Source organism: Simochromis diagramma, unplaced genomic scaffold (assembly GCF_900408965.1).
Source record: "Simochromis diagramma unplaced genomic scaffold, fSimDia1.1 OVJJ01000443.1, whole genome shotgun sequence".
NCBI classification, from domain to species: domain Eukaryota; kingdom Metazoa; phylum Chordata; class Actinopteri; order Cichliformes; family Cichlidae; genus Simochromis; species Simochromis diagramma.
The window spans coordinates 88,011-111,633 of record NW_024387268.1 but is presented as its reverse complement, the minus strand read 5'-3'; the positions used below and the strand labels follow the sequence as shown (position 1 = coordinate 111,633).

The window sequence follows — 23,623 nt, the reverse complement described above, 5'->3', positions numbered from 1 at the left end:
TCACCCTCCTGCCCTCTGGGAGGCGCTACAGGAGCCTCCGGACTAAGACCACCAGGTACCGGAACAGCTTCTTCCCCACAGCTGTCAGACTCCTGAACTCTGCCTCCTGACATCTGACCCACGTTAAACTCATGGACTGAACATACACACAATGGACAACTGTACCCTCAAACACACAATAATAACATGGACTGAACCACCACTCACAACCACTAGCACTTTATATAGCCTCTGTAGAAACTATCTACACCCTCACTTATCTTAACTGCACTACTGTATAGCTCTGTGTAAATAATCATTCTGTACATTCGATAATTTTTAACCCTACAACTGTTTACAACTTGCATAGTTCCCATTTCTGTATAGCTGTATATCTCAGATTCTGCAAAGTTATTTATTTCATATTCTGTATAGTTTTTCATATTTATATCCTGTTCATAGCCTGTTCATAGCTTGTACTCACTACAACCTGTACATACTTATAGTTATAGAATATTCACAACATACTTCATACCGTGTACATTATAACATACCATAATAGACCCATTTCTGTAATATACTCACATATCTATATTATTGCTAATATATATTGTAATATATCTATATCACTAAAGCACTTCTGGATGGATGCAAACTGCATTTCGTTGCCCTGTACCTGTGCATGTGCAATGACAATAAAGTTGAATTCTAATTCTAATTCTATTTTCTTTATGATTACAATTTGTGCACCATTAACCACTAAATTAGGAACATTATTGTCAAGCTCCTGCTTCGCTGACCCAGTGTTTTGTGCATTATTGTTCAGGTTTATTCATTTATATAGCACATTTACAATCAACAGGGTTGATCAAAGTGCTTAACAATCAGCAAAAAACAGCAAGAGATTAAAAGTTAACAAACAAACAACAAACAAACATCAAAGGTGACATAAAACAGGCCTGATGATAGTTAAAACTCATTTGATCAAAAAGTAAAAAATTGAGTTTTAAGACGCGATTTAAAAGAAGTACAGACTCAGAAGTGCGAACAGAAGCAGGGAGACTATTCCAGAGTGTAGGTGCTGCAATTGCAAAGGACCGATCACCTCTGGACTTCAGCCGGGGTCTAGGTTGCTCTAAGAGCATCTGGCAAGAGGATCTTAGTGCCCTCCTGGGGTCGTACAGGTGGAGGAGTTCAGTCAGCTAACTGGTGCCAAACTGTTTTAAATTTTAAAAGTAAGCAAAACAATTTAAAATCTATACGGTGTTTGACAGGGAGCCAGTGCAAATTAGCCAGAAGTGGGGTGATATGATCATACTTTCTGGTACCTGTTAGAAAGCATGCAGCAGCATTTTGAAGTACCTGCAAGCGGTAGAGGGAGGATTGTTGGAGGCCCAGACACAGAGAGTTACAGTAGTTCTGTCTACAGGTGATAAATGCATGAATGAGTTTTTCAAGTACTTTTAGAGGAATATAGGGCTTCGCCTTTGATATCAAACACAACTGATAAAAGCTTGTTTTTACCACTGAGGACACTGGCTTCTCCAATTTCAGAGAGCTATCCAAAAACACTCCAAGGTTTCTTACCGTGTGAGAGAGAAGCTGGCAAGAGGACCAAGGCTGTCTGTTCACTGACCCAGAGCGGTATGACTGTCAGAGACAATTACTTCAGTTTTATTTTCATTCAAAGTGAGAAAGTTTTGTTATAGCCAAACGTTAACATCATGAAGACAGCTGAACAAAGGTTGTAGTGGGTCAGAGACATCTAAGTTCAGGGGGAAGTAAATTTGGATGTGGTCGGCATAGCAGTGGAAGGAGATGTTATATTTGTTGAAAGCAGAGCCCAAAGGCAGCATGTACAGGCAGAACAAAGTAGGACCAAGAACAGACCCCTGCACTCCACAGTGGACAGGGGCAGAAGAAGAAAAGTACTGGCCCATAGCAAGTCCTCTCTGAAAGAGATGATTTAAACCAAGATAGTACTGTGCCTTTGAGACCAACAACATGCTCCAGCCTCGATAATAAAATGTGGTGATCAACCGTATCGAATGCAGAGGTCAAATCAAGTAAAACCAAAACCACAGAGCAGCCTGAGTCGCCAGTTAAAAGTAAATCATTAAAAACTCTTACTAAAGCCGTTTCTGTGCCGTGGCGAGGTTTAAAACCAGACTGGAACTTTTCACCAATATCGTTAGCGTCTAAGAAGGACTGAAGTTGCTTAAGAACTACTTTTTCCAAAATTTTAGACATAAAAGGGAGTTTGGAACTGAGAAGCGGGAACTTGGCCTTTTATCAGTGAAATACTGTAGGAAGTTATCACAGAGTGCAGGGGAAGCATCTCTATGAGTCATGACATCAGGGTTAATCATACAGTTAAAGATCTTAAAAAGGACTCGAGGCTTGTGCCTGATTGTTCTTATTATACCTGACAGGAAGGCAGACTTGGCAGCTTTAACAGTCTTTTGAAGTTTGTCCTTTTTCCATTTTCTCTCAGTGTGACGGTAGTAGGTAGAGGGTAGTTTGGTTCAACCAGGGTTGACGTAACAGTTTAGTCCTTAGAGGAGCCACGGTATCAAGAACAGAGGAGCAAGCTGAGTTAAACAGATGAGCGAGCTCATCAACCGAAAGATCCTCATTACTGTTAGCATCACAAAGGACAGAGTTGGTAAAAGCAGCAGAGAAAGGAGCAGTGGTCTGGGAATTAATCGTGCACCATTGGTGCAACGGACCCACACCGCTCAGCTCCACGTTACAAACTGAAACGTTGTTGTTATTCTTTGATTTCTCCTTTGTCTATAACTTCTTGTATTCTGAGTTCTGTTTTTGAATTCTAGTTCTTAGGTTTAGTTCTGTGCCCAGTCTGTTTCCTGTTTTACTTTCATGGTCAGTTATAAAATGTGCTAAATGTGAGATATTTGTTTATCAGAAGCTTTTGCTGTTTGACTGTATTCACTAATTTGTTTCTGTCTGAACGTTCCTGCAGTTGGTTTGTGGTTGATGTGGATTTGCTGCTCATGTGAATCCTCCCACAGTGTTTCATTAGCAGCTGTAACCACAGTGACTCTGATAAAACAGGAATTAGCAGAATCCATCTGATATGAAGCTGTGCTTTGAATACCACTTCCCTCCTCTTTGAAGAGTAGTCAGATATCTGTGTTCAGGTTTTTGTACAGCCTCTTCTACACTTTGTATCACTGTGTTTGTAGAGCACAGTAGTAGAGAGCTGTGTCTGCCAGGGTTAGGGCTGTTATGCGCAGAGTAGTTGATTTATCTGTTGTTTGGGATCCATATCGTTTATCAGGAATATATTCACCCGTGTGTCCTTTTGCTCCTTTCCAGAGTATAAACTGAGGAGCCTGAAGGTCAGAATCATGTCTGTACCAGTGAAGCTCGATATAGCTAACACTTGTCCCATAGCTACATGTGAGTGTGACAGATTCTCCTTCTGTTTTAGTGACTTCAGGTTGTTGAGGAGTGATTGAGTCTCCAGCTGTTAGTCCTGGAAAAAGAAAGAAGAAAAGTAGTGAAATGCAGTCTGTATATCTGCTTAATGCAGCAGCTTCAACTAAACTTTAATCCCTGTTCTTAAACTCACCTATAATGTGAATTAGAAGCAAAAAGAGGTGCAGCAACATGTCTTTGGAGTTATTAAAGCCAGACAGACAGCACATGAACAATGTTCTTCCACTGCAGCACAATGACCAACAAATAATGTCATTGGATGAGCTCAACTTCAGTGGGCGGGGACAGTTTAATAGCTCAGCCAATCAAACAGTTTTGTGCTTCCACAGCAGCTCTGTCTCTGTCTCTGATCTTTACTGCTTCATTTCTCTGTTGTCTTTGTCATCAGTCCAATGACACAAGAATCAGAGGTTTAACAGTGTGTGGCTCCCTCTAGTGGATGTTGTGGAGTATTCTGTTGTCTTTGCTCCAAAGCTTTTTGTACAGAGTTTTGCTGTTTCCTGTCACTGTGGGCTGCAGAGCACAGTAGTACACAGCAGAGTCTGTCACTGCAGCAGAGGAGATGTTCATCTTGATTTCTTTTCCCTCCACATGAATCTTCAGTCCACGAATATTTTCTACTCCTACTGTTCCTGAAGGTGAGTGAGAGATCAGGAACTCTGGAGGTTTTCCTGGATGTTGTCGATACCAGAAGAAATAAGTAGCACCTGTGCTGTATTTGTAGGACAGAGTAACTGTGCTGCCTTCTACACTGGACTCTTCATCTTTGACTGGAGTGAGCTGATCACATGTGACACCTGAAGGAAGAAATGTTGAATAGTTTCAGTGGATAATCGACATTCATATAAAGATTGAGTTGAACATAGTTTCCTGTGTAGGTGAGCAGACCTGTGAGAGTGAGAAGAATCAGAGGAAACACACAGTGATGTAATGACAGCATGTTGAGGAACATAAAGTTTGTTTTGTGTTGAACTCTGTTGAATGTGGAGGTTTTTCTCTCTTCTATAGTTCAGTAACAGCTCAGCTCCTCCCTGAATCTCTGCTCCTCCTCTCTGCTCTCAGTCACTCCTCCTCCTGTGCTTCACACACTTTATAACCAAAATGATTTAAGGGAGCCGTGTGACACGTCACACAAGCAGAAGTCACATTAACGATGTAGACAGAGTCAGAGAGTCGCTGATACTCACACAGTTAAAAAGTCTGAAACTTGAGACGTTTGGAGAAAAATGTGTAAGAAGTCCTGAATTCAAGAAACATCTCAGAATAGTTTGTGTATGTTGGGAAGGATTTTTGTTCACAACTGTTTGTTCAAATGAAGCATCATCTTATTTGATTTGATCTTCAAACACAAACCTGAGAGACGTCATGTCTGTGGACACGACATGCAGGAGTGTTGTGGTGCAGCAGCAGTCCCAGTTACAGCTGACACTGTTGGACACAACATCTGTTTTACTTTGTGGCTGTTTGGTCAGTTTGATGGTTTATGATCCTACAGGAAATATTTACTTTAAGTTACTTTGCAGTTTATTTCAGTGCTTCACTTGTATTAAAGTATATTGTTGATAAAGCATATAGTTAGAGCTGGACCAGTGACCCTGAATCCTCCTTTAGTTAATCTGGACGTAGCATTTATGTCCAGATGAACAGAACCAACTTTTGGAGATTTACTTACCTGGATGACTGATCGTGCATCAAGACCTCCTTCAGTTACTCTACAGTCGGTGTCGGCTGCTGGGAGACTCCCATGATGCACTGAGATTTTCTTCTTCACTCACTATGTGTTTATACACCTCTCTGTATTGACTCATTCGTTATTATTCATCTCTGGCTCTCTTCCACAGTGGGTCTCTGTCCTGTCTTCCTCCCATCACCCCAACAGGTCACAACAGATGAGCCTGGTTCTGCTGGATGTTTCTTCCTGTTAAAAGGGAGTTTTTCCTTCCCACTGTCGCCAAACTGCTTCCTCATAGCGGGTCATGATTGTCAGGGTTTTCTCTCTTGTATTATTGCAGGGACTTCACAATGTAAAGCAACAACTGCTGTTGTTATATAAATAAAACTGAATCTACCAGAGTGAACATTTATAGAAGAAGAAATAAAGAATAAGACCTGCATCAGTGACCTTAAACAATAACAAGGTTCAAGGTTCAAGGTTGTTTATTTGTCACATGCATAGTTATACAAGTATAACACACAGTGAAATGTAGCCTGACACGCTCCTCGACATGTGCAAAAAAATTGGGGGGGGGGGGGGGGGGTGTAGAGGAAAAACATTACATGTATATATATATATGTAGTATATACATTGGGTGAATGTGCAGTAGTAGCAGCAAGCAGGTGAATTCTGTACATTAATATGAATAGATATCTGACTATTTTACAGGTTGGACAATATAAACATATTTAAAATTAAAGGAATTGAAATGTACATTGTGCCTTGGTTTAGTGTCTGGAAGAGTCCTGTCTCAGTCAATTATAGATGATGTGAGAGGGCGGGTGTGTGTGTTTAGGGCACGGATGGCTTGGGGATAGAAGCTCCTCTTGAGTCTCTCTGTCCTTGCCCGGAAGATGCGGAAACTTCTACCAGATTGCAGAAGTTGGAACAGTTTGTTGCCAGGATGGGACGGGTCCTTCAGTATCTGCGCTGCTCTAGTCCGGCATCTCCTGGTGTAGGTGTCCTGAAGCGGGGGGAGAGCAATCCTGCAGCAGCGTTCTGCTGTACGGATCACTCTCTGGAGAGCTTTTTGGTCCTTCACACAGCTGTTCCCGAACCACGATGTCATGTTCTGTGTGAGGATGCTCTCCACAGCGCCTGTATAGAAAATCCTGAGGATCTTTGGAGAGACCCTGAACTTCCTCAGTTGTCGTAGGTGATACAGGCGCTGCCTAGCCTTTTTGGTCTGGACCTGAATGTGGGCAGCCCATTTCAGGTCTGAGGAGATGTGGACACCAAGATACTTGAAGGACTGCACCCTCTCCACTGGAGCTCCATTGATGATAATGGGCTTGTAGTCTCTGTGCTGACCCCTTCTGAAGTCCACCACCAGCTCCTTGGTCTTGCTGACGTTCAGCTGGAGGTGGTTGTCCTGGCACCACTGATGCCAGATTCTTCACTTCATCCATGTAGGCCGCCTCATCGTTGTTGGAGATGGCACCCAACACCACTGTGTCGTCAGCAAACTTCACAATGGTGTTGGAGCCATGGGTGGCCACACAGTCTGAAGTGTAGAGGGAGTAGAGCAGTGGCGAGAGGACACATCCCTGAGGTGCTCCTGTGTTGATGGTGATGCTGTTGGAGAAGCACCTGCCCACCCTCACCACCTGAGTTCTGCCAGTGAAGAAATCCAACACCCATGCACACAGACGGCTGTTAAGTCCCAGATCCCTCAGCTTTGTGAACAGTCTGCAGGGCACTATTGTGTTAAACGCTGAACTGTAATCAACAAACAGCATTCGCACATAGTTACCCTGTTTCTTGTCCACGTGGCTGAGAGTGGTGTGTAGGACGTGGGCGATGGCATCCTCTGTGGATCTGTTGGATCTGTAGGCGAACTGCAGCGGATCTGTGGTGTCTGGGATGGAGGAGGAGATGATGTTCTTCAGCAGCCTCTCAAACACCTTCATTACCTCCGAGGTCAGTGCAACTGGCCGGTAATCGTTCAGGGATGAGGGTTTGCTGTTCTTGGGCACAGGGATGATGGTGGATCTTTTGAAGCATGTGGGGACCACAGACTTCGCCAGGGACTCGTTGAAGATTTAAGTGAACACACCTGCTAGCTGGTCAGCACAGCAGCGCAGCAGACGGCCGGTGATGCCGTCTGGCCCCGCCGCTTTCCTTGTGTTCACTCTCCTCAGTGCCGCTCGGACGTCATGCTCCGCAATGCTGGTCACCGGTCTCTCGCTGATGACGTCACTGTCCTCGGTAGTCAGGCGGTAGATAGCATTAGCCGCCTGGCTAACCTCGAAACGGGCGTAGAACCGATTCAGCTCGTTGGTGAATGCAGAGTCAGCGTTGATCAGCGCAGTGTCCCTGGCTTTGTAGTCCGTAATGGTGTGTAGTCCGTGCCACATACTCCGTGTGTCGCCCTGGTGGAAGTGGGACTCCACACGTTCCCGGTACCAGCGTTTAGCATCTCTCACCGCGCGCCGCACGCCGTATGAGGCCGCTTTGCAGGCGCTCATATCGCCAGTGGCGAGACCCGCGTTGTAGGAGGCGGTCCTGGCGTTTACTGCAGTGCGGATCGATCTGTCCATCCACGGTTAATAACATAACATAAACACAATATATAAAAGTTAAAGCATAAAAAACTAACTTGTCATTAAGGCGTGTGTCTTTGAAACACAGCCTCTGTCGAGTCAAGCGACATGAAAAAGAAAATTTAACTGGTCGTCAGATAACAGAGACCCAGACACGCTCTCGGCTCAGTCATCGGTTACTAGCTGCCATCATTTAACGTAGCTGTGATTAAAGCAGCAGTGGTGTCTTCCAGAGGGAGGGGCTAGCAAAGTAAAATGAACTGGATCATACCTGGATCCTGCATGCATGCAGTACAACACTGTAGCTTTAGCCCACATTAATGTTACCTTTATATTGTAGAGCTTCCTCTGATTGTGTGTCTTCTGAAACTTTTCCTGGACGAGTAGAGCCAGATACAACTCCTTTCCACAGTCCAGAGCAGGTCTGAGGATGAATCACTGACTAGTAGAACCATCGCTTCAGGAACAAGTGACAAATGCATTAATCTAAATCTAGAATAGTAATAGTACACTGGAAAATAAATGAATACTGAGTATTACTCATAATAATAATGGATTGCATTTATATAGCGCTTTTCTAGGCCCTCAAAGCGCTTTACAATTCCACTATTCATTCACTCTCACATCCACACACTGGTGGAGGCAGCTGCAGGTGTAGCCACAGCTGCTCTGGGGCAGACTGACAGAGGCGAGGCTGCCATATCGCGCCATCGGCTCCTCTGGCCAACACCAGTAGGCGGTAGGTGAAGTGTCTTGCCCAAGGACACAACGACCAGGACAGAAAGAGCTGGGGATGGGTTGATGTTTGGTTTTCTTGTCATTTGGAGTTCTTATTGGATCGTTTAGTTTCTGTTTAGTTTCTGGGTCGTAGGTTCTTAGTGATCATAGTTCTCCCTCCCTCTGAGTCTAATCTTCTCTTGTGGTTAGTCAGTCTCTCTCTGTGTTTCTTCCTGTCTCCCCAGTCGCTGCGTCAGTTTGTGTCTGTGTGTTTCCCTGTTTTATTTTGATAGTCCCGTGTCCTGTGTTTAGTGCATTCAGGTTTGATTCCTGTGTCGTTGTATCAGATTAGTTCCAGCTGTGTTTCCCTCATTACTCTCTTGTATATTTAAGCCCTGTGATGTCTTTTGCCCTTTGTGGCATCGTACTGCCTCATGTGTGTAAGTCTCCTTGTGTTTGGTAAATGGACTCATTCTTATATAGAGCTTTTCTACTCTCCTGGAGTCCTCAAAGTGCTGTATACAGCATGTCTCATTCACTCATACAAGCACTTCTAAACACAAGTGCAAACTAAACTACATTCACACACATTCATACTCCGATGATCGGAGGGCAACTCGGGGTTAGTATCTTGCCCAAGGATAATAGGCATGCAGACTGGGGAAGCCAAGAATCGAATCACCAACCTTCCGATCAGTAGCTGCTCCACCACCTGAGCCACAGCCACACTTTCAGTTTTAGTTCCACGTTTTCTCGTTTCCTAGTGGTTTAGTTCTTGTTTCTCAGTGTTCTGTTCCTAGTTTTCATGTTCAGGGTTTCAGTTTGTTTTTTGTGAGTTTATGTTCTTGGACAATCCTCCCATCAATGAAGCTGCAGCCTTAAGTTTGCCTTTGGTGTTTGAATTCTGCATTTAGGTCCACTTCCTGCCTGCTACAGTCTCACATGACAATTACTTTGTGTTTATGTCGGCTTTTGATTTCCAGTTAAAATAAAATGACCTTTTTAGGAAAAACAAAAACATTTTCAGATTTCTGAACGATGATCAGGAAGTGATTCATTTCACAAATGTTGTTTTCTAAATGAAGTAGACAAAAAGTACAGAGACCCAGGACAGACACAGGTGACAGTGATCATCTCTGCTGTGGGTTCAACTTCAGCATGTACAGATGAGAGAAACCATACCACTGTATTTTGTATTTTTGCCCAATAAAGCTGTTTTCCTTTCTCGTTGTATTTTCTTGAGCTGTGCTAAAGATGGCGCCGCTGTGATTGCAGCCATTCCCCAACTCTCTGTGAATGGGACTCATGACCATTGATCAGTGGTTGTTGATCAATGGTGATGGATCAATGGAATTTGCATAATTAAGATTAAGGAACTGACCTCACAGCCCATTGTTCCTTCAGTGGGCTGGTTTCAGTCATTATGCAAATGTCCTGTTTATAAGATTGAGACCTGCAGTCAGCTGAGACTGAAGAAGCCACTTGGATGATGATGAAACGTTTCTCCCACAAAACGCTACGAACAGAATCAACTTTTGGAGATTTACTTACCTGGATGATTGAGATGCATCAAGACATTTAAACTGGTTATTTATGGTTGGTTTACACAGCTTGTGTAGGCTTGTGTATGTATGTTTAGCTCTATATATCCATACATGTGTGTGTGTGTGTGTGTGTGTGTGTGTGTGTGTGTGTGTGTGTGTGTGTGTGTGTGTGTGTGTGTGTGTGTGTGAATTGTGTTGTTTACATTGTTGAGATTCACCATTTACCGAAACCAAATTCCTTGCATGTGTCTGTGCATATACATGGCCAATAAACGCGATTCTGATTCTGATAATGTAAATATAACTAAACACCTGTCTAAGAAGCAACATTCATGAAATATGTGTAAGAAAAACATCTAGCAAAAATATCTGAGAAACACAGAATGATGGATGAAGATTAAAAGTCACTAACAGGTCTGCTACCATCAGGCTGTGATCTGCACATCTGATCATGAAGAGACAGTTTTAAAGACACTGCAGTGAAGAGAGAGGATGATTCATTTATGTGAGAAATCTCTCCTTTACGAAGTGAATTAAAGCTTCTGCTTTTATGCAAAAGACATTTTATTAACTGAGTGAAACAAACCAGACAAGTTTAACAGTGTGTGGCTCCCTCTAGTGGATGTTGTGGAGTATTCTGTTGTCTTTGCTCCAAAGGTTTTTGTACAGAGTTTTGCTGTTTCCTGTCACTGTGGGCTGCAGAGCACAGTAGTACACAGCAGAGTCAGACAGCTGAAGCTTCTGGATCTTCAGAGGAACTGACTTTTCTGTTTTGTTGATTTTAGCATCAAATCTGTCGTTGTTGAACTCTTCAGATTTTTCTGTTGTTTCTGAGAAACATTTGAGCATATACTTTGGGTAACTGTTCACTTCTTGTTTGTACCAGAACAAAGTGGGACTGGTGTAACTGGTCTCATATCTACATCTAAGTGTAACTGTGTCTCCTTCAGCAGCAATGACATCTCCTTGTTCCTGGATCACTTTGTCTTCTCCTTTACACTCTGAGGAAGAACAGAACATGCAGAGGAAGAGATGGATCAATAAACATGATTAAAAACTCACCATTAATCAGACTCACACATTTATTTAAGCAGAGGAAACATGTTGATGTTTGTATCTCACCAAAGAAAAGAGCAGCAAGAATAATCCACAGCCAATGTTCCATCTGTACAACAAGGTTTAAATCAACAGGAGAAACTAGCTGATGTTCAACATTCAGTCTGAGAATTGTTCTCTTCACAGCAGCACTTATTATTGACACAATGGTTGAACACAGTGCAGAAGGAGAGCCCCGCCTACTGGATGATGTCGCCCTCCAGTGGAGCATCTCTGTGGGTTTGCTGTCACTGTGGGCCTCACAGCAGAGTCTGTCACTGCAGCAGAGCAGATCTGAAGATCCATTCATCTTTGATCATCAACAACTTTAAGTCAGAACAGACAGAATAACTCTGTAACTTCATGATCTGTGTTCATGTTGAATATGTCAGCTCCCTCTGACTGCGAGCAGAAACAAAGTCAGAAACAGACTGAAGATCACTGACAGCCTGTGAGAGACAAAGAGGATCTGTGTCTCTCACAGCTGGATTCATGTGACGGTGTTGTGTTTAATATGCTGCTCTCTTTTATCGCTCGTTTTCTCTTATTTTCTCTCACTGATCCGGGAGATTGTTTTTCTAAGTGCCCTTTCTCACTGTCACTCTTCCCCTCTGTGTTTCTTGTCCTTCATATTTCTTTCTTCCTTTCCTCTCCCACAACCATGTCTGTCCCGTCTGTAACAACTGAAAATAAAAATAAAATAAATTCAATAATAATAACAACAAAAGCCGATTAAATGGACCAACATGGCAAAGCCGTGTGATCCACTTGGTAAAGTAAATCCGTTGGGTATCTTTGTTGGGCTTCAGACAACAATTCTGACGGCTAAAACAAACAGGACAGGCAACAAAACAATGACAACAACAAAGCAGCCGTCATTGTGCGATTTGGTGACAGAAAACACAAACCTGATAAAACAAGGGAAGAAACTGAAAGGATGCGACGTCTTCATGAATGAACATCTGACAAAACAAAATGCTGACTCACCAGGAAAACACGTTACTTGAAGAAACAGAGAGATAAATACATGGAGCACAAACTGTAAAGGATTCATTAAACTCAATGGAACACCAGAACAAGCCAAAGTGTTGGTCATCAGAAACATTTAGGACCTGGACAGATACTGATGTTCATCTTACTGTCACGGTTCTGGGTCATTTTGACCCAGCATTGTCTGTTTCTAATGTTTTGGTGCTTTTCTGTATTATGATTTATGTCTGATTCTTTATCCTGTTTTAATGAGTGTTAAAAATCTGTTTCAGTTTGGTTCTGGTCATGAGTTTAGTTTGATGTTAATTCTTCTTTAAGTCTCTGTCGTCTCTGGGTTCCATATCTTTTATTCTTTCAGTCTGCCTCTCAATGTCAAGTCTGCGGGAAAATGTTCCAAGTTTGCAGACTTGTATTGAGTCACGTAAAAATCCACACGAGAAGTCAAACTCAGCAAAGCAAAAACATGAGATTTGTTGTTTTTTTAGAATAATTAGATGCTGGATTATAAATGTTGAGTTTAGTTAAGTTTGTTTTTTGCTTGTATTTGTTTTAGATCAGAGTTTTGTTCATGTTAGTTATTGCTTCATGTTGCTCAGGGTATTTTTGGATTCATTTTGGGTTTAACGAGAGTCTAGCTCTGCTGTGGACCAGCATGCACTGGAGACAGCTCAATGTTTTGCATTTTGAGGGTTTGTTTTTTTTTTTTTACCAGTAAATGAGAGGCAGAAGGAGCTGTGATGACGTTTTTTTGCTTACCATGGATGAACTCCACAGATTTAGATTTTTGATAAATAGCCGTGACTCAAAGTAAAAATCTCGGCCCTTAGATTGAAGGAAAGAAGCCCTCATGGATGGATTTGCTTGTCTGAATCTTTCAGTCTGATCTGTGCAGACTGGTTTATCCGTCCTTCACCTGCAGAGACTACACCAGCGGGCCCTCGGTGTCGGCCTGCATCAACAGCACGTTCAGTGTTCTTCTGGATCTACTGTGGTCATACTTTAAGAACTCTGTTGGAAAACCATCAAACGACTTAAGTTTGAAGTCTGGACTGCTGTGATTCCACAACAGCTTTCACAGCTGCACGCATCATTCATGAAAACATGAACAAATTGTTGACACTGAGAGGAGGAAACACTTAAACATAAGAGCAGGACAATGATGAAGGAGAGCATCATCATCTGATGTGATGAGTTCAGAGAGAATAAATGGAACAAGCATGAGATGGTCTTCCTGGTTGGACTTTTAGCTTCATGTGAGAGATTTTACCTTAAAGAGATAAACCTCTGTTACTCTGTTTATTTTGCTTCTGCTGCATTTCTGCATGTCCTCATCCACTAAATATAAAATAGTGTAAATGAGCAGCTTTTGATGTTTGACAGTTTTTATTGTGTCTGAACGTTCCTGCAGTTGGTTTGTGGCTGATGTGGATTTGCTGCTCATGTGAATCCTCCCACAGTGTTTCATTAGCAGCTGTAACCACAGTGACTCTGATAAAACAGGAATTAGCAGAATCCATCTGATATGAAGCTGTGCTTTGAATACCACTTCCCTCCTCTTTGAAGAGTAGTCAGATATCTGTGTTCAGGTTTTTGTACAGCCTCTTCTACACTTTGTATCACTGTGTTTGTAGAGCACAGTAGTAGAGAGCTGTGTCTGCCAGGGTTAGGGCTGCTATGGTCAGATTAGTTGTTGTATCTGATGTTTCTGATCGATATCGATTATCAGGAATATATTCATCTGTGTATCCTTGTCCATCTTTCCAGAGTATAAACTGAGGAGCCTGAAGGTCAGAATGATGTTTGTACCAGTGTAGGCTTGCACTTGTCTCATAGCTACATGTGAGTGTGACAGATTCTCCTTCTGTTTCAGTGACTTCAGGTTGTTGAGGAGTGATTGAGTCTCCAGCTGTTAGTCCTGGAAAAAGAAAGACGAAAAGTAGTGAAATGCAGTCTGTATATCTGCTTAATGCAGCTGCTTCAACTAAACTTTAATCCCTGTTCTTAAACTCACCTATAATGTGAGATAGAAGCAAAAAGAGGTGCAGCAACATGTCTTTGGAGTTATTAAAGCCAGACAGACAGCACATGAACAATGTTCTTCCACTGCAGCACAATGACCAACAAATAATGTCATTGGATGAGCACAGGTTCAGTGGGCGGGGCCAGTGTAATAGCTCAGCCAATCAAACAGTTTTGTGCTTCCACAGCAGCTCTGTCTCTGTCTCTGATCTTTACTGCTTCATTTCTGTGTTGTCTTTGTCATCAGTCCAATGACACAAGAATCAGAGGTTTAACAGTGTGTGGCTCCCTCTAGTGGATGTTGTGGAGTATTCTGTTGTCTTTGCTCCAAAGGTTTTTGTACAGAGTTTTGCTGTTTCCTGTCACTGTGGGCTGCAGAGCACAGTAGTACACAGCAGAGTCAGACAGCTGAAGCTTCTGGATCTTCAGAGGAGCTGATCTGTTGCTGGAATCCAGTGTGGATGAAAATCTCTCCTTGAACTCGGCTGCTATGTTTCCATCATCCCTGCTAACACGACTCAGGATGAATTTGGGGCTGTTGTTTCCATCCTGTTTGTACCAGAAGAGAGAAGGAGCTGTTGTAGTGCTGGTGTTATACTGACAGCCAAGTGTTACTGTGCCTCCTGCAGCAGCAGTCTCTTCTCCTTTTGCTTGCAGCACGTTGTCTTTTTGTGCTCTGCATTCTGTAAAACACCAACAAACAGTATCAGTGTGCTGTTAAAGAATCACGTCAATGTTGATATCAAAGAAACAGAGTTGTGTTCATACCGAGGCACATAGCAGCCAGCAGCACTGAGATGAACAGAGGCGTCATATCTGCAGTGTAGAGTAACTGTGAGCTACAGCAAGTATAAAGAAGCTGTGATCTCTCTGTTTAGTCTTCATCAACACTAAGTTGGTGGATTAGAAGGAGGAGCCTGATCACAGTGACAGGACTCATTCACAGCCCTGTGTTATTCCCCCTGCTGACAGCTTCACACTCAGCACGTCTTTCTGCTGCTTTCAGTGGATATTTGCTCCTATTGCAGGAAGCAGGTTTAACAGACTGAACTGTGAGTCGAGAAACAAGCACACGATAAATAAAGAGCAGAGGCTCCGTTTTAATCCAGGGAACCAAAGAATATGAATGTGTGTCAGTGTGGATCATGATGTTCATCTTCTTTTTTTTTCTTCTTTTTTTTGTTTTTGTGTCCCGTTTGGATCTTTAGCCATCAGAATTGTTGTCTTAAGGCCAAGAAAGAAGCCAAGCGGATTTATGTAGTGTTGCTGTGTGCTGTTCTAAAGTGCATTTAAAACTCAGGAGAGCATGGTACTAGCTTCCTCTCAGAGAGCAGCACGGCTCTTCCCGAAAACCCCTTAATGTCTAAATGCATTTAAAATTGAGGGTAGGGCACCAGCGCCAGAGGTGGGTTGGAGTACACCAACCATCCTCTGGATGCTGTAAAACGTGCCCACCCCCAAGGCCCTATATGTATGTGATAAGTGAGAGTGTGAGTAATGTGGATGTCTAGGTTGCAGAATAAAATTGAGGCACAGGCGGCCAGAAGGGGACAGAGGGGGAGTGCCTCCCCTGCACCCTGGTGACACACCTGCACCCCAAGCCCTGCGTGTGTGGGTGGGTGTGGTAGAGCGGGAATAGGGAGGCAGCTGAGGATGGGGAGGGAAGAAAGGGAGGGGCAAGCGGCCCCTCCCTGGGGCCAGCTCCCCCGCTGACCCCAGTAGGCACCCCCACACTCTGGAACCCACCAGCGCAAGGGGGCCCAGGCCCATCCGTACCGGGGCCCGCAGCAGCAGCACCGCCCAGCCCCACAGAGTCAGGGGCAGCCCACCCGACTCCACCCCAGAGAAAACTGCACCCACCCCATCATCCAGTCATCTCCCAAACTACACAAGACAATAGACAACCCAGGTTGAGTTCATTCTCCACCTCTCCTATATCTCTCCCCCCACCTGCAGAGTGAGCTCCTGTAGTGAGGAGACCACCTGCAAAGATATAACAACCTCCCCACCAGTTAGAGAGCCCCCTAGTAGGGCCGATGTACCAGATGTCCCCTGCACTGGGGCTGAGCCCCCCTGCACCCACCCGCCCACTGCTCCGGCAACACAACAGCCAGGACCCAAGCCCCCAAGGCCCGGCCAGCACCCCAGACCGGGGAGCGGAGCACCCCCAGACCCCCAAGCCTCCACGCCTATGGTCAGATTAGTTGTTGTAGGTGATGTTTCTGAGTCATATCGATTATCAGGAATATACTTTAGATGACTGTCTGATCTTGCTCCTTTCCAGAGTATAAACTGAGGAGGTTGAAGGTCAGAATGATGTATGTACCAGTGAAGGTAAATATCACTGTAACTTGTCTCATAGCTACATGTGAGTGTGACAGATTCTCCTTCTGTTTCAGTGACTTCAGGTTGTTGAGGAGTGATTGAGTCTCCAGCTGTTAGTCCTGGAAAAGTAGAGAAAATGAAGCTGAGTATCTGTGAGTATTACTGTGTTTTGTTTTATTTTTTAAACACATTTTACTTCTGGTTTCTCTGACGTTTCTCTGATTTCACAATTGAAATATTTTTCTGTTTAATCAGCACTCCAAACTTGAGCTCAAAGAAAATCCAAACTGGATCTGTAACGCTGTAAACATGTCTTTGAATTTCAGGTGTTCCTGTCAGAAACATAGGTACCTACGAGAGCTGTAAAGATCCAGATCACAGCCAGTTTTTCCATGTTTCCAGAGGAGAAATGTTGGAAGTGATGTTCACTGGGAGTTAGCTGTGAGTGGTCTGATGTTCACAGCTGGAGTCAGACAGGTTTCTGCAGTCAGGAGGAGGAGGAAGCTCAAATCACATTAACTTCACCTGAAGCTCTTCATCACAGCTGTGTTATGTGTTAGTCTGTATCCTAACAAAGATGTTTGGCTCCCTCTAGTGGATGTTGTGGAGTATTCTGTTGTCTTTGCTCCAAAGGTTTTTGTACAGAGTTTTGCTGTTTCCTGTCACTGTGGGCCTCACAGCACAGTAGTACACAGCAGAGTCTGTCACTGCAGCAGAGGAGATGTTCAACTTGATTTCTGTTCCCTTCACTTGAATCTTCAATCCAGGAACTTTTTCTTCTCCTACTGATCCTGAAGGTGAGTGTGAGATCAGGAGCTCTGGAGGTTTTCCTGGATGTTGTCGATACCAGAAGAAATAATCACCAGGTGACACTTTGTAAGTGTACGTCAGAGTAACTGTGCTGCCTTCTACACTGGACTCTTCATCTTTGACTGGAGTGAGCTGATCACATGTGACACCTGAAGGAAGAGAGAACGTTTTCAATCAATAATTGACGTTAATGAATCATTTGAGTTGAACATAGTTTCCTGTGTAGGTGAGCAGACCTGTGAGAGTGAGAAGAATCAGAGGAAACACACAGTGATGTAATGACAGCATGTTGAGGAACATAAAGTTTGTTTTGTGTTGAACTCTGTTGAATGTGGAGGTTTTTCTCTCTTCTATAGTTCAGTAACAGCTCAGCTCCTCCCTGAATCTCTGCTCCTCCTCTCTGCTCTCAGTCACTCCTCCTCCTGTGCTTCACACACTTTATAACCAAAATGATTTAAGGGAGCCGTGTGACACGTCACACAAGCAGAAGTCACATTAACGATGTAGACAGAGTCAGAGAGTCGCTGATACTCACACAGTTAAAAAGTCTGAAACTTGAGACATTTGGAGAAAAATGTGTAAGAAGTCCTGAATTCAAGAAACATCTCAGAATAGTTTGTGTATGTTGGGAAGGATTTTTGTTCACAACTGTTTGTTCAAATGAAGCATCATCTTATTTGGTTTGATCTTCAAACACAAACCTGAGAGACGTCATGTCTGTGGACACGACATGCAGGAGTGTTGTGGTGCAGCAGCAGTCCCAGTTACAGCTGACACTGTTGGACACAACATCTGTTTTACTTTATGGCTCTTTGGTCAGTTTGATGGTTTATGGTCCTACAGGAAATATTTACTTTAAGTTACTTTACAGTTTATTTCAATGCTTCACTTGTATTAAAGTATATTGTTGATAAAGCATATAGTTAGAGCTGGACCAGTGACCCTGAATCCTCCTTTAGTTAATCTGGACGTAGCATTTATGTCCAGATGAACAGAATCAACTTTTGGAGATTTACTTACCTGGATGACTGATCGTGCATCAAGACCTCCTTCAGTTACTCTACAGTCGGTGTAGGCTGCTGGGAGACTCCCATGATGCACTGAGATTTTCTTCTTCACTCACTATGTGTTTATACACCTCTCTGTATTGACTCATTCGTTATTATTCATCTCTGGCTCTCTTCCACAGTGGGTCTCTGTCCTGTCTTCCTCCCATCACCCCAACAGGTCACAACAGATGAGCCTGGTTCTGCTGGATGTTTCTTCCTGTTAAAAGGGAGTTTTTCCTTCCCACTGTCGCCAAAGTGCTTCCTCATAGCGGGTCATGATTGTCGGGGTTTTCTCTCTTGTATTATTGCAGGGACTTCACAATGTAAAGCAACAACTGCTGTTGTTATATAAATAAAACTGAATCTACCAGAGTGAACATTTATAGAAGAAGAAATAAAGAATAAGACCTGCATCAGTGACCTTAAACAATAACATAAACACAATATATAAAAGTTAAAGCATAAAAAACTAACTTGTCATTAAGGCGTGTGTCTTTGAAACACAGCCTCTGTCAAGTCAAGCGACATGAAAAAGAAAATTTAACTGGTCGTCAGATAACAGAGACCCAGACACGCTCTCGGCTCAGTCATCGGTTACTAGCTGCCATCATTTAACGTAGCTGTGATTAAAGCAGCAGTGGTGTCTTCCAGAGGGAGGGGCTAGCAAAGTAAAATGAACTGGATCATACCTGGATCCTGCATGCATGCAGTCCAACACTGTAGCTTTAGCCCACATTAATGTTACCTTTATATTGTAGAGCTTCCTCTGATTGTGTGTCTTCTGAAACTTTTCCTGGACGAGTAGAGCCAGATACAACTCCTTTCCACAGTCCAGAGCAGGTCTGAGGATGAATCACTGACTAGTAGAACCATCGCTTCAGGAACAAGTGACAAATGCATTAATCTAAATCTAGAATAGTAATAGTACACTGGAAAATAAATGAATACTGAGTATTACTCATAATAATAATGGATTGCATTTATATAGCGCTTTTCTAGGCCCTCAAAGCGCTTTACAATTCCACTATTCATTCACTCTCACATCCACACACTGGTGGAGGCAGCTGCAGGTGTAGCCACAGCTGCTCTGGGGCAGACTGACAGAGGCGAGGCTGCCATATCGCGCCATCGGCCCCTCTGGCCAACACCAGTAGGCGGTAGGTGAAGTATCTTGCCCAAGGACACAACGACCAGGACAGAAAGAGCTGGGGATGGGTTGATGTTTGGTTTTCTTGTCATTTGGAGTTCTTATTGGATCGTTTATTTTCTGTTTAGTTTCTGGGTCGTAGGTTCTTAGTGATCATAGTTCTCCCTCCCTCTGAGTCTAATCTTCTCTTGTGGTTAGTCAGTCTCTCTCTGTGTTTCTTCCTGTCTCCCCAGTCGCTGCGTCAGTTTGTGTCTGTGTGTTTCCTGTTTTATTTTGATAGTCCCGTGTCCTGTGTTTAGTGCATTCAGGTTTGATTCCTGTGTCGTTGTATCAGATTAGTTCCAGCTGTGTTTCCCTCATTACTCTCTTGTATATTTAAGCCCTGTGATGTCTTTTGCCCTTTGTGGCATCGTACTGCCTCATGTGTGTAAGTCTCCTTGTGTTTGGTAAATGGACTCATTCTTATATAGAGCTTTTCTACTCTCCTGGAGTCCTCAAAGTGCTGTATACAGCATGTCTCATTCACTCATACAAGCACTTCTAAACACAAGTGCAAACTAAACTACATTCACACACATTCATACTCCGATGATCGGAGGGCAACTCGGGGTGAGTATCTTGCCCAAGGATAATAGGCATGCAGTCTGGGGAAGCCAAGAATCGAATCACCAACCTTCCGATCAGTAGCTGCTCCACCACCTGAGCCACAGCCACACTGTTTCAGTTTTAGTTCCACGTTTTCTCGTTTCCTAGTGGTTTAGTTCTTGTTTCTCAGTGTTCTGTTCCTAGTTTTCATGTTCAGGGGTTCAGTTTGTTTCTTGTGAGTTTATGTTCTTGGACAATCCTCCCATCAATGAAGCTGCAGCCTTAAGTTTGGCTTTGGTGTTTGAATCCTGCATTTAGGTCCACTTCCTGTCTACAATCTAACATGACAGTTACTTTGTGTTTATGTCAGCTTTTGATTTCCAGTTAAAATAAAATGACCTTTTTAGGAAAAACAAAAACATTTTCAGATTTCTGAACGATGATCAGGAAGTGATTCATTTCACAAATGTTGTTTTCTAAATGAAGTAGACAAAAAGTGCAGAGACCCAGGACAGACACAGGTGACAGTGATCATCTCTGCTGTGGGTTCAACTTCAGCATGTACAGATGAGAGAAACCATACCACTGTATTTTGTATTTTTGCCCAATAAAGCTGTTTTCCTTTCTCGTTGTATTTTCTTGAGCTGTGCTAAAGATGGTGCCGCTGTGATTGCAGCCATTCCCCAACTCTCTGTGAATGGGACTCATGACCATTGATCAGTGGTTGTTGATCAATGGTGATGGATCAATGGAATTTGCATAATTAAGATTAAGGAACTGACCTCACAGCCCATTGTTCCTTCAGTGTGCTGGTTTCAGTCATTATGCAAATGTCCTGTTTATAAGATTGAGACCTGCAGTCAGCTCAGACTGAAGAAGCCACTTGGATGATGATGAAACGTTTCTCCCACAAAACGCTACGAACAGAATCAACTTTTGGAGATTTACTTACCTGGATGATTGAGATGCATCAAGACATTTAAACTGGTTATTTCTGGTTGGTTTACACAGCTTGTGTAGGCTTGTGTATGTATGTTTAGCTCTATATATCCATACATGTGTGTGTGTGTGTGTGTGTGTGTGTGTGTGTGTGTGTGTGTGTGTGTGTGTGTGTGCGTGTGTGTGTGAATTGTGTTGTTTACATTGTTGAGATTCACCATTTACCGAAACCAAATTCCTTGCATGTGTCTGTGCATATACATGGCCAATAAACGCGATTCTGATTCTGATAATATAAATATAACTAAACACCTGTCTAAGAAGCAAAATTCATGAAATATGTGTGAGAAAAACATCTAGCAAAAATATCTGAGAAACACAGAATGATGGATGAAGATTAAAAGTCACTAACAGGTCTGCTACCATCAGGCTGTGATCTGCACATCTGATCATGAAGAGACAGTTTTAAAGAAACTGCAGTGAAGAGAGAGGATGATTCATTCATGTGAGAAATCTCTCCTTTACGAAGTGAATTAAAGCTTCTGTTTTTATGCAAAAGACATTTTATTAACTGATTGAAACAAACCAGACAAGTTTAACAGTGTGTGGCTCCCTCTAGTGGATGTTGTGGAGTATTCTGTTGTCTTTGCTCCAAAGGTTTTTGTACAGAGTTTTGCTGTTTCCTGTCACTGTGGGCTGCAGAGCACAGTAGTACACAGCAGAGTCAGACAGCTGAAGCTTCTGGATCTTCAGAGGAACTGATCTGATGCTGGAATCCAGTGTGGAGGAAAATCTCTCCTTGAACTCGTCTGCTGTGTTTCCATCATCCCCACTAACACGACTCAGGATGAATTTGGGGCTGTTGTTTCCATCCTGTTTGTACCAGAAGAGATAATTATTTGATGAGCTGCTGGTGTTATACTGACAGCTAAGTGTCACTGTGCCTCCTGCAGCAGCAGTCTCTTCTCCTTTTGCTTGCAGCACGTTGTCTTTTTGTGCTCTGCATTCTGTAAAACACCAACAAACAGTATCAGTGTGCTGTTAAAGAATCACGTCAATGTTGATATCAAAGAAACAGAGTTGTGTTCATACCGAGGCACATAGCAGCCAGCAGCACTGAGATGAACAGAGGCGTCATATCTGCAGTGTAGAGTAACTGTGAGCTACAGCAAGTATAAAGAAGCTGTGATCTCTCTGTTTAGTCTTCATCAACACTAAGTTGGTGGATTAGAAGGAGGAGCCTGATCACAGTGACAGGACTCATTCACAGCCCTGTGTTATTCCCCCTGCTGACAGCTTCACACTCAGCACGTCTTTCTGCTGCTTTCAGTGGATATTTGCTCCTATTGCAGGAAGCAGGTTTAACAGACTGAACTGTGAGTCGAGAAAGAAAGAAATCATCAATGGAGCTCTGATACAGGCGTTACCATGGCAACAGGTGAACCAAGAGCCTCCATTTTAATCCAGTGAAACTAATAATATGGATCTATGTCAGTGTGGACCAAATAACAAACAAAAATATAACATTTACATAAGTATTCACAGCCTTTGATGCATGTTGTTGAGTATGATGCTAAAAGCTTGACACACTCTCCAGCTCCATCAGGTTGGATGGGGAGGGTCGATGCATGACCATCAGATCTCTCAGAGATGGTTTAAATCTGGACTCGGGCTGGGATCCTCAAGGAAATTCACTGAGAGGTCCTGAATTTCACGTCCCTGGTCTGAGTGTCTTTCAGGTGTTTTTTGACAAACTGCAGGTGGGCTGTCATGTGCCTTGTACTAAAGAGTGACTTCTGTCTGTCCACCCTATTATACAGGCCTGATTGTTGGAGTGCTGCAGAAATATTTGTCCTTCTGGAGGTTCTCCTCTCTCCACAGAGCGATGCTGGAGCTCTGTCAGAGTCAGATTGGCTTGGTGCTCAGGCTTAGTGGTTCCAAACTTCTTCCATTTACAGATGATGGAGGTCACTGTGCTCACTGGACCTGCAGCAATGTTTCTGTAAACTTCCCCAGATATGTACCTCAATACAGTCCTGTTTCTGAACTTCATGGCATGGAGTGATCTGAGATGCACTGTCAACTATTGGACCTTATACACACAGGTGTGTACCTTTAAAGGTTATGTCCTATCAACTACAGTCGTGGCCAAAAATTTTGAGAATCACATAAATATTGGAAATTGAAAAAGTTGCTGCTTTGCATAAAAATTGCTTCTCAGGCAAGGATATTGTGGCTACTAAGATTGCACCTAAATCAACAATTTATAGGATCATCAAGAACTTAAAGGAAAGAGGTTCAATTATTGTTAAGAAGGCTTCAGGGCATCCAAGAAAGTCTAGCAAGCACCAGGATCGTCTCCTAAAGAGGATTCAGCTGTGGGATCGGAGTGCCACCAGCAGTAGCGGTTTTTGATACGAGCAACACGGGCGGTTGCCCGGGGCGGCATCGTGGTGGAGGGCGGCATCATGGGCATCGGCAAAAAAACCTCCAAAGTTGCTCGTACTCATGCTGCCGTCATGCCAGCGCATATCGGGAATGTCGTAGGCACCAATCGGTTTTCTATCGAACATTTGCTGGGAGTAAGGGCGCCCTCCATTTGAGAGGTGCACCTGCTGCTTGCTGCACAGGGAGGAGAGGGCGGGGCGGCTTCTCTGGCTGGCTGGAGCAGCATCTAATAACCAACTCGCAAAATAAAACAAAAT

At 43.3% G+C, this 23,623-nt stretch overlaps 4 gene segments (V, D, J or C); all 4 read right to left on the bottom strand.

Moving 5' to 3' along the window:
- Positions 1 to 10,315: 10,315 nt before the first annotated feature.
- On the bottom strand, positions 10,316 to 11,418 carry LOC120715459. The segment is given in 3 exon segments: positions 10,316 to 10,328; positions 10,642 to 10,960; positions 11,082 to 11,418. Coding segments are annotated over 3 exon segments (615 nt in total).
- A 2,969-nt stretch (positions 11,419 to 14,387) lies between these two features.
- Positions 14,388 to 15,118, bottom strand: LOC120715467 (the record flags this gene model as incomplete). The annotated part of the segment is given in 2 exon segments: positions 14,388 to 14,746; positions 14,832 to 15,118. Coding segments are annotated over 2 exon segments (405 nt in total), but the record flags the coding sequence as incomplete, so codon positions are not given.
- A 1,640-nt stretch (positions 15,119 to 16,758) lies between these two features.
- On the bottom strand, positions 16,759 to 17,867 carry LOC120715451. The segment is given in 2 exon segments: positions 16,759 to 17,347; positions 17,435 to 17,867. Coding segments are annotated over 2 exon segments (432 nt in total).
- Positions 17,868 to 21,274: 3,407 nt separating this feature from the next.
- Positions 21,275 to 23,335, bottom strand: LOC120715458. The segment is given in 3 exon segments: positions 21,275 to 21,287; positions 21,562 to 21,925; positions 22,011 to 23,335. Coding segments are annotated over 3 exon segments (423 nt in total).
- Positions 23,336 to 23,623: the final 288 nt, after the last annotated feature.